The sequence below is a fragment of the Silene latifolia genome, chromosome Y (assembly GCF_048544455.1).
Source record: "Silene latifolia isolate original U9 population chromosome Y, ASM4854445v1, whole genome shotgun sequence".
NCBI lineage: Eukaryota > Viridiplantae > Streptophyta > Magnoliopsida > Caryophyllales > Caryophyllaceae > Silene > Silene latifolia.
In genome coordinates, this window is record NC_133538.1 from 301,295,332 (window position 1) to 301,312,607 (window position 17,276).

Genomic DNA, 17,276 nt, shown 5'->3' on the forward strand with positions numbered 1-17,276 from the left:
ATCCATTTCTTACACTAGAAATTAGTTGAAGTATCAATGAATAATGATAGAGGAAAAACTCTATCATATGCCTTGGAGAAACCGGTTGGAGGGGGTAAGAGTGCCCAATGCATGGGCTAGTTTTTCTATCCAAGAAAACATAGGCATGCACGGCTACAAGCAAGCTTTCATGATTGTGTTTTCCACTAAAAATTTAACACAATAATAAGCCTAATACTCCCTCCTTATTTCGGCACATATAATGTAAAATGGAAAAACCATTTTACACATTATGTTGTCAATTTGTCATATGTAACATGTTTCATGACATTAGGTATATCAAATGTATTTTTAACAATTAAAAATCAACATATTAAAAAAATATGTCACTTATATAATTAACCTAGTAATTCATAATTACTTGTACCGTAAAGTGTTTCCGAATTATAAACTACAACTTTCTGTATTTATAACAATTTATTCATTTCGTTTCAATTGTTTCCGTAAACAATAATTTCATCTAAGTAATAAAACAATTCGATTACTTAGACCGTGTCTCATTTAATCGTATTACAATAAGGTACGTTAGTTATACTCACAAAATCATCCGTCAATTTTAAGAAATTTAATTAACTCGTATCGGTATACGATTAATTAAATAATCAATTAAGATTATTTCACTATAGGTATAACCTAAGGGAATCAACTGATCACCACCGTTGCACGACAGTAATGTCAAACTCTAGTCAGCCAATCATTACCGATATGTGTGGACCAGTTGACTGTAAAAATATTACATCCCACATGTATTCTTAAAATGAGATTTAAACATGTGATCATTATGATCGACAATTGTGATCGCATTATTGTCGGAGGACACAAACTCAAACAATCTCCTACTTGTCCTCGACAAGTGTGCGTCACCAATTCTCTTGTCCTATTACTATCTCCCACTCAATGCAAGGTGTCTTTCGGGTCGTACTTGCAAGCGATCATATCGAGAGTGGTTTCCTCGATCTGGAGAATAACTGATTGACCGGAGTTATCTACCATAGATACCATCCGAGCGTGGCCACGCATTTCCAGTTCATTACTCCTCGAGTGGCCCTGAGATATTATTTTAACCCTGACAAGGGGGTGGACAATTCCTATCGCACTTATTCCCTTCGACTAGCCACAACTATCATAACCCAAAATATGCCCATTTGACCCCATTTACGAAGGTCGTAGTAACACAAATCAAAGTTAATCTGAAACTATGCCATCTTAGGCGAACAGTCTTTAGTCAAAAGAATCGACTCATTAGAATACTATAGTAGCTCTCGCCACGACCAGGCTATATAAATTTGCCAGAACTCTATAAGCGGTCACTGCCCGACAAAGTGTTCCTAACAGTCTGCCTATGTGATCGACTAGTCATCTCACATGACTCTATGGCACTTGAACTTGCCATCAATCGCATCACACTCTAGTCACTTCGAGACGTCACCTCATACAAGTGACTATGGGAGAATACCATGTTAATTCGTGTTCACTTTAACGGGGTTCAACATTGTCTCTACAACTCGTTTGGATATAACAAAGTATATAAAGGAGTTTTCAGATTTAAAACTCGAACGACAAATGTGATTATCACATATGAATAGTCAATACTTGATTACTATTTCATATTCTATAATCTAATTTGATCTTGTATGTAGTTTTTCATCTCAATTCAATTGAAATGTCATGACTCCTCATGTTAAGCCTATGAGAAGGCTTTGGTTAGTAGGTTTTATCAACTTCTTGTACCTTACTCAACCTTACTACATACTCGTTTTCCTTTGTAATGTATACATTTGCATTACAAAACTTTCTGAGTACGTGTCGAGATCTAATCAAGACATAGGCCTTCTGGCCTTAGAATAGCTCCCACTGTTTTCACAGTGTACGGGACTCATCCTTCTTGCACATCTCATGATTGCAAGTGTACTCAATTTCCGTTATAAATATCTCTCATTGTTCTTTATTGCCTAGAACGATTCTAGAAAATCTATTTCTTAAATAACATAGCCACAATGGTATCTTAACTATCCTAATGTGTTTTGATTATGGTTTTGTCGGAAACCATGCGCAATGTCAATTGTCAATTGTCACTTGTGTAATACCCTTACACAAAATTGCATCAAAAACACTTTGCATTATATCCTTAATGCTTCTGCAAGCACTTAAGGGTAATCAATATGGCTACTTGGTAATTATTACTTGAATTCGATTTTGAAACAATTCATCATACTCTAAGTATATGAAGTGTTATACATCATTTCTTATTTAATTGATTCGGCAGCGGAAGCAAATGGAATCAATCAAATATGTTCAACTCGATTGAACTGGTCATGAATCTTATCAACATAGGACTTCTTATTTGACGCTAATATCATGTGGATTTATTTCCATAAATCTGGATATTAAAGAGGTATTATAATACTTCATAAGTCTTAAATCATTCGCAATGATCAATATGTCATCCACATATAAGACTAATTAAAAATTTCCTTAACTCCCACTAAACTCCATGTATAAACATAACTTCTCGACTTATCGAGAAAAGTTTTATAACATGATCAAAAACATTGATTCCAACTCATTGATGTCCTACTTAAGATTCTCTCTTAAGTTTCACATTATCTTAGGATTGCAAGAATCTACAAAACTCAAGACATGTATTGAATACATTCCTTCTAATTGAAGAAGTGGGTTTTAGATTCACTCGCTATGTATTTCATAATAATGAAACACAATCCCTAAGAAGATCCAAATAGACTTAAGCATTTCAACAAGTGCAAAACTCTTTGCCACCAATCTTGCTTTGAAATCTCTCTTTATTGTGCAAAACCCTTTGTCACTAATCAAGCCTTTTTATTTCGGATTTTCATGGCTCTAAGCCTTATATTGAGTTGTGACTTTAAACACTCTCATGTAAGTCATATGTTCATTACTTTCTAGAAGTAATCAACTTGAATCAAACGATTTCTTTTGTAAGTTATAAGCTCTTTACTTTCTTAAAAGTAGCATGAATTCATCATCTTCAACAAGTGACGAATTTAACCTCCTAGGTTTTAAAGAAACAACATCTTACACAAAACGTGTCATGTAGTCAAGAAAGACCAGTTTCTTGCGACATAACATTCTCTGTGGCATTGTGGCATTCTTTGTGGCTATTGAATAATTTCTCCCACTCTGTCTTCTAGAAATAAACATGTATTTTAGAAAGACAGCTTCACGAGCCGCAAACCCGTCGTACTCGTGATAATTGAAAGGAAAAATGAGCATTTGTTTCTTGTGAAAACTTAAAAATATGGTACTCTACCATTTCATATCTCATATGATTCGTTTTAGATTTAGTGGAAACATAATTTAGACAAAATGATAAAATCCCCAAAAGGATCAAGTAACTCAAAGTAACTTGATCGAAGTCCAAACCATATCGAATAGCGTTTGATTTCTTATCCATCCACACATTATTCCATAATACGTGCTCAGAGAGATTAACTTGTGATTTTAAATCACATTTCCTTTGGCTTATATCAAAGTCTTTACTTTGATAATCCCATCACGACTAAATCATGATTCTTCAAACTCTTTGAACTTCTTCAAAGATTTCTCTATTTACCTTATTAAGTGAACACATTAGCGTCAACTTAAATCGTTGGTAAAAGAAAATGATCAACCTATTTTGGATCAATGATTTATATTCTCGATCTCCTTTTCAACCAAAAGGCACGAGACATCTTGCTTTGAATACAAGATACGCATATACCATAAGATCTAATGGTTCAAGAGTACTCGATAACTCTTTGCGTTCATCATTCTAGAATCTTAGGTTTGATCTTGGGTTACCAATTTGAGTATTGCATCATCTTCATGATATCTTATTCTAGTTTGGTTTAGAATATAATCACCTTGATAATGGGCTAGCCATACATCAAATCGTGGTGTATCGGGTCACAAAAGTGAAACCTCTTTTGTATCTTGACAAGTTTATATTCTTATTTAGAGTTTATGCACTTAATAGTCATAATTAAGTACAACTATAAACCCAAAACTAGATTTAGTACACAATGACTCTATCTCTCAACATTATTGTTGCTAGTCGTCATATTCTAATTATTATATGTATCAAGTACAATGATGAAAACCTACACTGGTTTCTAATATTGACGAAGTAGTTCTAGCAAGATTTATGTCAATCAAATAAATATTTAAAGAAGAAGATCTCATTAGATGTCCCACAACTAACTTTTTGATTCTTCAATAATATGGGGTAGTTTCCTTTCTAGTGTCCAACATTTAAGACAGTAGAAACTTTATCGGTCGGGATTGATAGGTTTAGTATCGCTATTCTCAACATCTTTACTTTTAACATTACCTTGTATCAATTCCATTATAATCTTTACTTCTTTGAACCTCATCCCTTTCTTAACAGTTTAAGAGAATGCTCCCACTCATTTCAATGAATGTTTACTTAGAGAAGCAAAGTTGGATTTTATGAAGACTGCTCTTCAATTTAATCGTTTTAGTCTTAAAACTTTCATTGAAGTGGTTGCGTTATTTTGGTCAATTACGAATTCTTGACAAATCTAATTACCAAAACAATTTATCGCTTCAAGGTACTTAATTCAATTAAGTATATGAAACATAATCCATTGTAAGTAGATGTGTTAGTCAAGAATCAAAAACCTGTTTGATAATGAATAACTTTAATCTATACTCTTTACAAGAGATCCTTAGCAATGGTTCATTTGAGGTTTTAGAAGCAAATTCATATTTGTCTTTAGTTACGATGTTTTAATGGAGATTTGAATCAAAAATCGAAATGATATCGTATATGAATTGTGGTAAAGAAATAGAACAGTATGATAACAGAATAGTGAAAAACTTAACATTTATCGTTTTATTAATACTTGTAAATTACAAGTAAAGCATTTACATAGTGACCTCTTAACTTGGGCACGGTAGGGCCGATTCATCCCTTATCAATATAACTCGGTGGATTAACACTTTAATCGATTATACTTTTAGAACTCTTGGTCGATAAAATTACATTAACATTTATCTATAGCCCGGAACACATGCAACTACGGTCACGAATACTTCCGTTGAGCTCAATCCAAATTTCGAATAAATGTGTCCATGATCCAAATCCACATCATTTTGGGCACGGTAGGGCCGATTCATCCCTCATCAACATGAATTCGGTGGATAGACATTTATCACCCACTTCACCAACGTAACAAGGTTTGTCTTACGGTAAAGCCGGCTCAACTCCCTTGCGAAACTGGTACTTCATGGTTTCTAATTTTTGGTAAGGCTAAGTCTCAATTGATTATTTTTAGCGAGAGGTCATGTCAATTTATTATCTATCACGTTTTAAGTGAACTAAAGCGGTGAACTACGATAATTATAATTGACACGGTCGATAAACTCGATTTAAAAAGGATGCATGTTTTAGTTATGGCGATTTAGCGATGCATGCAACATATAAATAAAATGCAAAGCATAAATTAAATCCTAGTATGGCCTTCCTAAAATAGTAAATCTACTTAACTATTACATATTCGGAAACCAACTCCATTGGTCCCTTGAACTTCGGTTGAGGCACGCATCTCGAGGTAACACCGTCTTTATGTATCGTCTTCCTTGAGTGACACCATCTTCAAGGAACTCCGGAATAAATAAATTACATAACAAATTACATAATTTCCTATTATACATTTGTAATTAAAAAAATAAATATATTAAATTACAAAACGGTGATACGAGATCACAATAAATTACAACCGAATCGGTATTCCCATACATTTCGGGTAATACCAATTAAAAACTAAGGCCATACTAAGTAAAAATTACATAATTCAAAATTACATAAAATAAAATTATGATAATCATAAATAAAATGCAGCATTATAATATGTATGAACATGCCCAATTTTATGCTAAATCGCCTTTAAGGAGCCAATATCGTATATTAAACGGTTTTTTTTACGGATTTGCGTGATTCAACCTTTTATAATCACAATAATTACATAAATTTATATTTATGCACAAGTTAATTACCCTAACCAACTTAGGACTCAAAATTAGTCTTCACTAACTATTTGATCATAATTAACTTATATTTCTTAAAATTGTTCATTAATGGACCTAAAATTACAATAAAATGCTATAAACTTCAAATAAATCACAAAAATTCAAATAAATTCAAAATTCAAAATTTAAACTTATGAACAGTCTGGAAAAATACCATGACACTCATAATGTTAAAAAAAATTAGGTTAAAATTTCGAAATTTTCCGGAAAAACTATGTTGCGGTTTATAGGATTTATCAATTAAAAACATAAAAACATGAGAAAAAAATACAATCATCAACTTTTCAATTTAAGATCTGAAAAGATAATAAAATGCAACATGTGACGTTTTTCCTTAGTCATGGAGTATGTTTTAGCAATTATTCACTAATTAAGTCACTATTTATGCTATTTTTCATCAAAAATCCATAAATCATGCATAAAGACTTCAATATAGCCTATTATTTTACACACATCTTGTAAAATTGCATGTGACAACATACTAAATTTAAATGACCAGATTCAAAATTTATCTCATACAAACCTATTTTTCATCTAAATCCGATTTTTATCATGAAAAATCCATATTTCAAGCAAAATAAAACATGTGATAACATATCCAAAAATAACTGGAAAATTCGATAATTTTAGTCTGAAAATGACATTTTAATCATTAAAAGACATTTTTAATGCCATTATTATATAATATGAACAATTAAAATCCATAAATTAACCAAAATATCCTAAATATATTTTAGGATCATAAACTTTAACATGCATAATATTATTTTGTGATATATCATAATAACACAAATTTAGAAGTTTTATATGTTAATCGTATAACTCGGAAAAACTATAACCGATTTGCATGCAAACAACCAAGGCTCTAATACCGCTTGTTAGAAATCTATATTTCATTACTTAACATATTCATATATGTTCTAATTAATTTAGTCATAAAATTAATTACAAATCTTATGCATGCAAATAATAAGTAAATAGAAAGAAGAAATAATCATTCTTACATTGATTATTTCGGTTTTTATGGGCACCAACAAGACCTCCTTCTTGTTAGTTCTTGAGCTTTCCAACAATGGATGAACAAGATTCAAGTTTAGAATATCTCCCAAAAGCATATACCCAAGGAAACTCATAATAACAAATATTATTTAGATCTAGTAACAATATTAGTTTTACTTAAAATATGACACAAAAATAATTTTTGTTCTCTCATGTATTTCGGTTTTAGAGAGAATAGAAGATGGAGTTTTTTTATTTCTCTAGGATTTTCACAAAAGATAGAGATAGATCCATTTCTTACACTAGAAATTAGTTGAAGTATCAATGAATAATGATAGAGGAAAAACTCTATCATATGCCTTGGAGAAACCGGTTGGAGGGGGTTAGAGTGCCCAATGGATGGGCTAGTTTTTCTATCCAAGAAAACATAGGCATGCAAGGCTACAAGCAAGCTTTCATGATTGTGTTTTCCACTAAAAATTTAACACAATAATAAGCCTAATACTCCCTCTTATTTCGGCACATATAATGTAAAATGGAAAAACCATTTTACACATTATGTTGTCAATTTGTCATATGTAACATGTTTCATGACATTAGGTATATCAAATGTATTTTTTTTTTTTTTTTTTTTTTTGCAAAAAGATTATCATTTCATTCAATTAAGAAAGAAATTACAAGGGTTTTTGCAAAGACTAACCACTATACAAAATCCTCAAAGACTAGCAACTATAAGCATATAGCTCTTATGATGTGTCCACATTAGTAGACGAGTAGAAACTAGGAACTTAATCCTCCTAACAATGTCATGTACAATATTCTTTCTTCCTCTAAACAAACTAGAATTGCGTTCATTCCAAACATGGTAAACAGCTGCAGCCAAAGTAGTACTAAACCAAGCCATTCTCCAATTTTTCTTCCCTCCATTGCCAGCATGCTCAAGTTCAGAAAATAAGCATGAACCAGCACGATTCACTCCCATCCAATTCATAAGCTGTTGCCAGATTTCCTGTGAGAAAGAGCAGTTGAAGAACAAGTGACCATGATCTTCCAGAGCAGCTTCACAAAGAGAGCATCTGTTCACCATATAAAAACCACGATACTGCATATTATCCATAGTGGCTAGTTTCCCCTGAGCTGCCAAAGAGCATATTATCCTATGACTAGGAACAATGCGAGGATGAGTTAAGGCTTTAGCCCAAGGACCAACCTGCACAGCTCCTCTCAGATAGCTATATGCCATAGTGACTTTAAATTTTCCATGAGAACACCAACTACTCAGTAAAGAAGAAGCATTAAATCGCTTGTAAGAGCAACCGATCTATCCCTCACAGTTAAGATCCCTTTAAGACTTGAGGAGAAGCTATCATGGGTTTGGATAGTCCAGACAGTCGATCTTTGCAGAATATAAGCCTTGTGCCGGGAAGCCCAACTCCCTTCAACAAGTATGAGCCAACAAATGAAGCCATCGCATTGCAAAGCATCATTCCATGTAGAAAGGTCCTTGATGTTGAACCCACCTGCATCCCAGGGTAAACAGATATCCCTCCAATTTTTAAACACCATTCTGCTGCCTTCAAAAGGAATCCCCCAAAAGAAATCCTTACAAAGCTTATTGATCTTATGAAGGACCTCATGGGGTAAAAGATTACAAGAGCACCAAAAAGTTTCCATGCTAAAAATGACAGAATTTATCAAATTTGAACTCTACCAAAGATAGGTAAGGAGATTAGAAGACCAATCTTTGAATAGAGTGCTTGATCTTAAGAATGAGGGAATCAAACATGGCCACAGAAACTCTAGAAGTAGATAAAGGTACTCCCAAATACCTAAAGGAAACCGACCCTCGAGAAAAGCCTTGTATCATCAAGAATAGCCTCCTTCACATTTGGATGCACCCCTCCAAAATAAATGTTGGTTTTCTCAATGTTAGCATGAAGACCAGAAAGCTCAGCAAACATACCAAGAGTGTCTTTAACTGCTGCTACAGAGGGAACATCCCCCCTAACAAAGATCATCAAATCATCAGCAAAAATCAAGTGATTAAGCTTTAATCTAGAGCACTTAGGATGATAAGAAACAAGAGGCTTATCACCAAGGATCCTAAGATATCTGGATAGAACTTCCATGCTGAGCACGAACAAATAAGGAGAAAGGGGATCACCTTGCCTGATCCCACTTTTCCCCCGAAAAAACCGGATAGATCACCATTAATTTTTAAAGAATACCAGGGGGTTTGAATGCAACCAAGCACCCAATCAATGAATTGCTGAGGAATCCCCAGGCCAGGAAGCATAGCAGCTATAAAAGACCATTGGAGAGAATCAAAAGCTTTTCTAATGTCCACCTTAATCATGCAACGAGGTGAGACATTGGCTCTATTATACCCTTTAACCAAAGTTTGAGATAACATGATGTTCTCAAAAATGCTACGACCTTTAATAAAATCGGCTTGTTCAAGACCAACAATGGAGGGGAGAACACTGAAGCCTGTTGGCTAAGACCTTACTAACTGTCTTATAGAAGACAAAGATACAGCAAGATATAGGTCTATAATCGCAATAGCAGAGTAGGTATAGCTTTCTTAGGGATCGAGATATAACAAGAGAGTTAGCCTGCTTGGACATTTTGCTAGAAGAGAAGAACGATTCACATGACCTTACAAAAATCCTTAGCAATGATCGCAAGCGGACTTAAAGAACCCTTTGAAAATCCATCAATACCAGGACTACTATTTGAATCCATATCTTGAATAGTGCATCTCGATTTCAGTAGGAGAAATCTCTCTAATCGGGGATTGCCTATCGGAAGGAGTAACCACAAAGACCTTGAGAAATAAAATCGGTATCTAAGGTTGCAAAGAGGAGAACTATGCCCCAAAAGATCCCGATAATAATGTTGAAAAGCAAGATAATGAAGAAAACCCCATATGGAGCTTGCCATGGTGATCATGAATGCCACCAATAACTCTTTGATGGGTTCTTTCGAAATTTTTGCAAAAAAATACTTCAAAGCCGCAATCGAGTCCTGGACATCTTTAATTTTTGCCCTCTGAGATAGGATAGAAAATTCATGATCTCTGAGCTTAGTATAATCAGCAAGTAAGAGTCTTTCCTCCTGAATAAGAACATCAGAGAAAGGATTTGATGCAAGATTATGCTGGCACTCCATCAAAGCATTCTTAGCAGACTGAACTCTGTGAGAGATATTACTAAAATGAAGCTTATGAAAATGGGTAAGAGCATGCTTAACATTTTTTAATTTCTGAAAGAAACAGTACATAGGACTACCCTGCAAAGGAGTATTCCAAGCTGCTTTTATAGTGTGCAAATAATCAGGATGGGCCACCCAACTATTAAGGAAGCTAAATCTCTTAACAACTTTTTTATCCTGAGAAATTTGGACCAAAATAGGTGAGTGATCAGAAATGCCAGGCTCCTGAAAGTGACCAAAAGCATTAGGATAGGTGGTAATAAATCCATGATTAGCCAAAACCCTATCCAATTTGGACCAAACCCTAGTCACAGAATCTTGCTTGTTAGTCCAGGACATGTCAACCCCAGTGCAAGTAAGGTTATCAAGGTGACAAGAAGCAAGACAATCATTGAAATCAAGCATATCCTGGAGTACAGGAGGAGTATTGCTCAATTTCTCAGAAGGAAACCTCACCACATTAAAATCACCCAACACCAACCATGGCTCTGAAGTGGCAACTGCATCAAAACTGGACCAAAGCCTATGCCTATCCAGAGGGTCATTACACCCATAGACAGTACTCAAATGAAAAGTAGAGCAGGACTCATGGTGATGCATCTTAAAGTGGATAAGCTGCTCAGCAACAGTCTGACTAAGAATAGTAACAGTACTAGGATTAAAGAAAACCCAAATTCTCCCATTGTAATGATGAGAATAATTGCAGACCACTTTCCAATTTCTGAATTTCTTACTAATAATTTTGGAAGCATTATGCTCCTTAACCCTGGTTTCCAAAAGAGCCAAAATATCAATCTTATTACCCCCTAAATATTCCCTGACTTCACTATGCTTTAAAGGACAGTTAAACCCTCTTATGTTCCAAGAAGCAACTTTCATTGAGATTTATCAGGAGGGACAACTTCCCTAACTTCCAACATTACAGTAGAACATGCTGAATGCAACTCAGGAGAAAGAACAGAAGAGGAAGGCATTACCACTGAAGATCTCTAACCTAGCAAAGAGCATCCTGAGTCTACATTCTCCAGTGTTGATACCATTCCAATTTTGATCCCTTCTGAAGTAGCACCTAGTTCCAAAGATGTCTCTGAAACAACTTCAACAGACTCCAATATCTCCCCTTGTTCCAAAACCTGAAACTTTTGGCAAGAGGGAAGAAACCATTCTGGGAAGGAGAAATAACTGCAGCATCTTCTGCAGAGATTTCAGTAAAAGTACCATCAAGAAAAGGGTCAGCATCATAAGGTGGAGTAATCTCATTCAACTGCTCCTCCACCACAGTGGGCACCTGAATGGGATCAGTCTGAATCTCTGGCTGCACAGTAGGTGTGCTCTCAGAGACAGGTTGAGGCTTATGCCACTTACAAGTTTCAATTTTATGTCCCGATTTACCACAACCAGAGCGGAAAAGGAACCCACTCATACACCACTTTCGAGATATTTGACCCGGGAAAGGAGTATTGATGACCACAGATTCAATGAACTCACTAGAGACATCAATTTCCACCAATACACGAGCAAAAGAAAGCTTTTCCTTGTTGGTGGTTGCAGGATCCGCAAAAAGAGGCTTACCAACCTTACTAGCAATCTTACTGAGCACAGTTTCAGACCACAAGTAAGGATCCAAACCCGGAAAAAGGACCCAAACAGAAAGTAGCTACCCTTTCCATATTACGTAAAACGTAGGTGTCCATTGCTTGAGAATCAGTGAATTTCCACCTATCGTCCAGGGACCAAGCCTTAGAACTTTGTTCATGTCCTCCAATGAAGAGAATCTAAAGGAAAACCATCCTTTTTTGTAATATTGAACTACAGGAAGTGCAATTTTTGCCCAATATTTTGTAACAAAGTCTTGAACAATTTTGAGAGTCGGTTTTGCCCCAATCACATGACCCATTAAAGTAAATTCCCAAATTTTAAGTTCATCCTCAAAATCAGTTTCCTCAATATCGATTTCAGAAGCTACCGCACTATTCTGACAGAAATGCAAGCTCATACCCAAATTTTTTGGTGCCTTAACCACATGAGACCAAGTTTTAGTTGAGGTTTTACCCACAACATCGGGAACAAATGAGAACCAGACGGCAACGGAACCGAAGAAACAACAAGTACTATCCACTAGAACACTCAATTGCTCCGAAGGATTAACTACCTTTGAGGCATCAATCCCTAAATCATCAGAGGATGAATTAGGGTTTGGATCAATCAAAGTAGTAGACACAGGGATAGAAGGAACAGAAGAAATCTTAGAAGGAAGAGGAGAAGAACGAGTGATACTAGCCGCTTTTATCGCAGAGGAAATCAGCTCATTAACTGTCCCTAATTCCATGGGAGCTTGAAATTCCGCCATGGAAAGATCACCATTTGCAGCAATAGAGCTTTCTGAAAGAGTCGGAGCTTTAGGAGTACTAGTATGAGGACGATTCCGCGCTATGCTGCCTCGAGTTCTCGCTATGGATTAACCGTAGAAGAACAGAGTAGCGTAGAAAACCATGAAAAAATGGTGATATTTTTGTTTTTTCCGAAAAAAAAGAGAGAGTTTGTTAAAGAGAGAGAAAGTTTGTTAAAGAGAGAGAAAGTTTTGTTTTTGTTAAAGAGAGAAAAAATGGTGATATCAAATGTATTTTTAACAATTAAAAATCAACATATTAATAAAATATGTCACTTATATAATTAACCTAGTAATTCATAATTACTTGTACCGTAAAGTGTTTCCGAATTATAAACTACAACATTCTGTATTTATAACAATTTATTCATTTCGTTTCAATTGTTTCCGTAAACAATAATTTCATCTAAGTAATAAAACAATTCGATTACTTAGACCGTGTCTCATTTAATCGTATTACAATAAGATACGTTAATTATACTCACAAAATCATCTTTCAATTTTAAGCAATTTAATTAACTCGTATCGGTATACGATTAATTAAATAATCAATTAAGAGTATTAACCTATAGGTATGACCTAAGGGGATCAACTGATCACCACCATCGCACGACAGTAATGTCAATCTCTAGTCAGCCAATCATTACCGATATGTGTGGACCAGTTGACTGTAAAAATATTACATTCCACATGTATTCTTAAAATGAGATTTAAACATGTGATCATTATGATCGACAATTGTGATCGCATTATTGTCGGAGGACACATACTCCAACATGTTCACCTTCCTCCTTCCTTCCTTTCACTTTGTAAGTTAAGATCTACCCTTTTTAATTTAGTATGAACCCTAACTTTTGGGGGTTTTGTTTTGGGTAATTAATTGATAATTAATATGTATAATATGAGTAAATAATGGGTAAGAATAAGGGGTTTTTAGTGTACAATAGTGTAGGATGTATTTATGATAGTATTATGTGGTTTGTACAGGATGAGACAGAATCGGCTCGGATTCGACTAGCTTATGAAGATATGCTAAAAGGTAGGTTAATGCTACTCGGTTTCAATAAGTGTAAATGGTTGCATGTGTCATTATTGTGTTTTTTTTGCATTATGACATGAATGTTGTGGATAATTGTTGTTAGTCTCATAGTATTGTTGGGATTTCTTCATAACATGATGATGAGTCATTAGTGTTAGTTTCATAACGTCACGGGATTTGCATTATAACATGTGGTTGTTGGTGTACATGGATATGTGGTATGATTGGCATTCATGATATATGAGAAAGAGGCATAATTGGTAAGAGTTATGCATATTCATTGTGAAATGGGCACATTGGCATATTATGATGCGTTTAGTGATATATGTGGTGGCTGGAAATTGTTGGTGGTGATACTTGTTGTGAGGAGACGTAAGACGGTTGGGAGACCATCTTACGCTTGAGTCACCTCTTGGAGCTTTCCACTCCAAGATGGATGTGCATATTAATGACTTCAGTTACGGAGGGACTCGTGTGGTTGAGGCACGAAGTCTGACAGGGGATTCGAGTCGCTCTCGGGCCCGGTACCATGGTCGTGTTCCGAGTACCTATTTGTGAGGTGTGGTGTCGTGGGCGTGTCCCTGACACCGGTGGTTGTGGGTACGTCTGGGCGTGTCCCGGTACCGGCGTGGTGTTTGTATAATCGTGTCTCATTCATATCATTGGCATGTTGCATATTTATCTATCATGTTGTATCTTACGTTTATTTATTAAAGCTGACGTGTGTGTGTATGTGAAAATTGTCGTCTATTTCCGGGGTTGCCTATGTATATCCATATGATATTTACAGTCATATGGGAAGCAAGTTGGGTACATGTTATTTATATAAAAAGTTTCTAAATTGTATTTCCGATTTCACTGCCTCGAAAAACTGTGATGGTTACATCCTCCCATTACCTCAACCGAGTAAGAACGGGGTGTTACAAGGTGGAACCCAAATGACGGTAGCTTTGTATTATGCATGTTATAGAGTGTTAAAGGTAGTAACAAGGGATGTCGCGATTGATTGGTAAGGTAAGATATCGAGTAACAACTACTAGCAAAATCAAAACAAAGTAAGTATGTAAATAGGAGTGTAAACAATTAACTAAAGGCACTAGGGTGTTATGGGATCATAGGGGTAATCAAGTAGTAGATCCAAGGGAATGAGTTTGGGTATTTGGTCAGTCATTGTAGAATAGGGCCGGAAGTTTTGGTCCTACGGCCCATATGTCAAGTTGGGTTAGCGTATGGCGTACACCCGATCTCTGTACTAGTCTAAGTGCATGGTCTAACAATCCTCGAGTTGGTTTATATCTTACAAGGGTTGTTAAATGGGCCAAGAATCATGCAAAGTCGTCAATCATGCATTTCATCAAACATAACATGTGCACTAAAGCTAAAGCTAAAACTACAATAACACAATTTAATCAACAAAATAAACTCATTGAAAGATAGATCTACCCTTTAATCATCCCTTAATCCCCCATTAACCCTACCTAGAGGACTATTCACTCATTATCATGGAGGTCATCCAATTAATGGTGTCAAACATCAAAGCAAGAGGAAACATGATGAACAAATAAAGTAATTAACAAGGATTAACAAGTAATTAAGTAAAAGAGTAATAGAGCAATGAAATGTACCAATTTTAAGGAGATTAACAATAATAATGAAGGAAATAAAGAAGAAACCCTTTGAATAATGAAGAATTGTCACCTTCTTCAAATACAACCCAAGAATTCTTCAACAATAAGACTAGATCTATGCTTGAATGTGGATAGATTAAAGAACAATTAAGGAAAGATTAAAATAATTAAATGTGATTAACGTAGTTAATTCCTAATTAACCCTCTAATAAAGTATATCCTCCCTAATGGGAGATGAGGGGTATTTATACGAATGCAAGAATTAGAGGGTAATTAGATATTTTTTAAGCTTGGAAGACAAGGTGGACGTCTAAGTGAGCCGCCCGGGTCCTCTGTTGCACTGCCGATCCCTGCCGTGGAATCCGGTCGGGTTCTGCTGGAGCTCGCCCGGATTGTCGGAATCCGCCCGGGTCCTTCTGTCAGCCGCCCGGATTGGGCTGTTCTTGGCCTTCTTCTTCTTTTGCTGCCCAGAATCCGTGGGGATCCTTCTAGGTAAAGGGACTTGGTCTAATTTGCCTTCAAGATTTGATATGAGTTTTTGGTTTTCGTCTCCTCTTTATGATTGGCCATTAGTACCGTCAATTAGGCTCCTAAATACTCCGTTTATGCAGGATTTCCACCCATTTTGCTTCCTTTCCTACAAAAGAGCTAAAATCCAATAGAAAAGCAAATAATAAGCGAAAGACGCCGAAATAAGGTCTTTTGGCAAAGGAATGCGGCGGTGGCCAACAATATGCAAATCCTCACCGAAGTGACATCGAGAGCCACCCCATATGTAACAAGGGTACTCTAGAAGACAATAGAAGTCCCATTTGCACTCCTAAGCCTAAGACACAGATACTTGATAAAATTTGCAAACTTTTTGGCTTTCATTTGGAATTTGAATTCAATTGGTGATTATATGTGCATATTCCCTTTAGTTGACAAAATGATAGATAGTATAAGTTGGAAGAACGGTTGCATGGCTTCAAAGGTCACCTTGGAATAAACGGTGGCCAGGGAATTATCACACCACAAGGAACTCTTGATTAGGATTAGTCCATGGTTCAAAAGATACTAGTAAGACACTAAAAAGGGTGTACTGAGTCTATTCTAGTGTACAAAGTCTTAAGGAGAAAAAGTATCAACAAGGGCCTATATACACTTGTCAAGCTTCCCATTTAGGCATTTCACAAAATTTTCCTAAATGCAACTACATGCCATGATGCAACCTACATATATATAAGTCTAATGCATATTCAACTACCAACTATATGACAATTAATCTAATGCATACTCCTACCATCACATAGATACAAACCGCATCATCAAAATTTCACCACATTGTCATTAACATAAGGAGTAGGGAAAAAGGAGATTAGAACGATCATACCATGCAGTTTTCATATATCCCTTAAATATGTCTCGAATGTGGTGTAGTCCCTATGTGAAAGGAGTAACAAACACACAAGTATATACAATTCTACACTACTTAAAGTAAAGAACATGTTTTGGATTTTGAAATTTTTGAAATTTTATCATTTTAAAAAAATTTAATTTTTATGTCTTTTTAGGAATTTATATTCTCATCCCCACACTTATTTTGGACATTGTCCTCAATGTACATAGTGGAGTGGAAATTGAAAAGGAAAGAACATGTTTTTGGTTGTTTTTAAATAAGTTTTATTGAAATAAATGACATGTTTTTGTATTTTAAAGTTTTTCTTTTTTGGAAAGTAAATGCAAATGCATGAGGAAATGAATGAATGCATGCTCTAATTAAATGCAAGTCCAATATGACATATACAACATATGAATGCAATCTAAACTAGACTAAATGATGCATTCTTTCTATTGTTCGGAGAGCTAATTTGAATTAACTCGGGTTCCTTGTGACTAAAATTCCCCAAACCGGATAAGG

General features: G+C 35.3%; 3 protein-coding genes across 3 annotated transcripts; all 3 read right to left on the reverse strand.

The window, feature by feature from the left end:
* Nucleotides 1-7,822: 7,822 nt before the first annotated feature.
* LOC141631035 (uncharacterized) lies at nt 7,823-8,350 on the reverse strand. The gene has a single exon (XM_074443760.1). It carries the CDS (start codon nt 8,348-8,350, stop codon nt 7,823-7,825), a length of 528 nt encoding a protein of 175 aa, XP_074299861.1.
* Nucleotides 8,351-8,385: 35 nt separating this feature from the next.
* LOC141631036 (uncharacterized) lies at nt 8,386-9,520 on the reverse strand. The gene is made up of 3 exons (XM_074443761.1): nt 9,336-9,520; nt 8,952-9,237; nt 8,386-8,814 (listed from the first exon to the last, which is right to left on the reverse strand). The coding sequence occupies exons 1-3, from the start codon at nt 9,518-9,520 to the stop codon at nt 8,386-8,388; spliced, it is 900 nt and encodes a 299-aa protein (XP_074299862.1).
* Nucleotides 9,521-9,756: 236 nt separating this feature from the next.
* LOC141631037 (uncharacterized) lies at nt 9,757-11,199 on the reverse strand. Its single transcript, XM_074443762.1, has one exon. It carries the CDS (start codon nt 11,197-11,199, stop codon nt 9,757-9,759), a length of 1,443 nt encoding a protein of 480 aa, XP_074299863.1.
* Nucleotides 11,200-17,276: the final 6,077 nt, after the last annotated feature.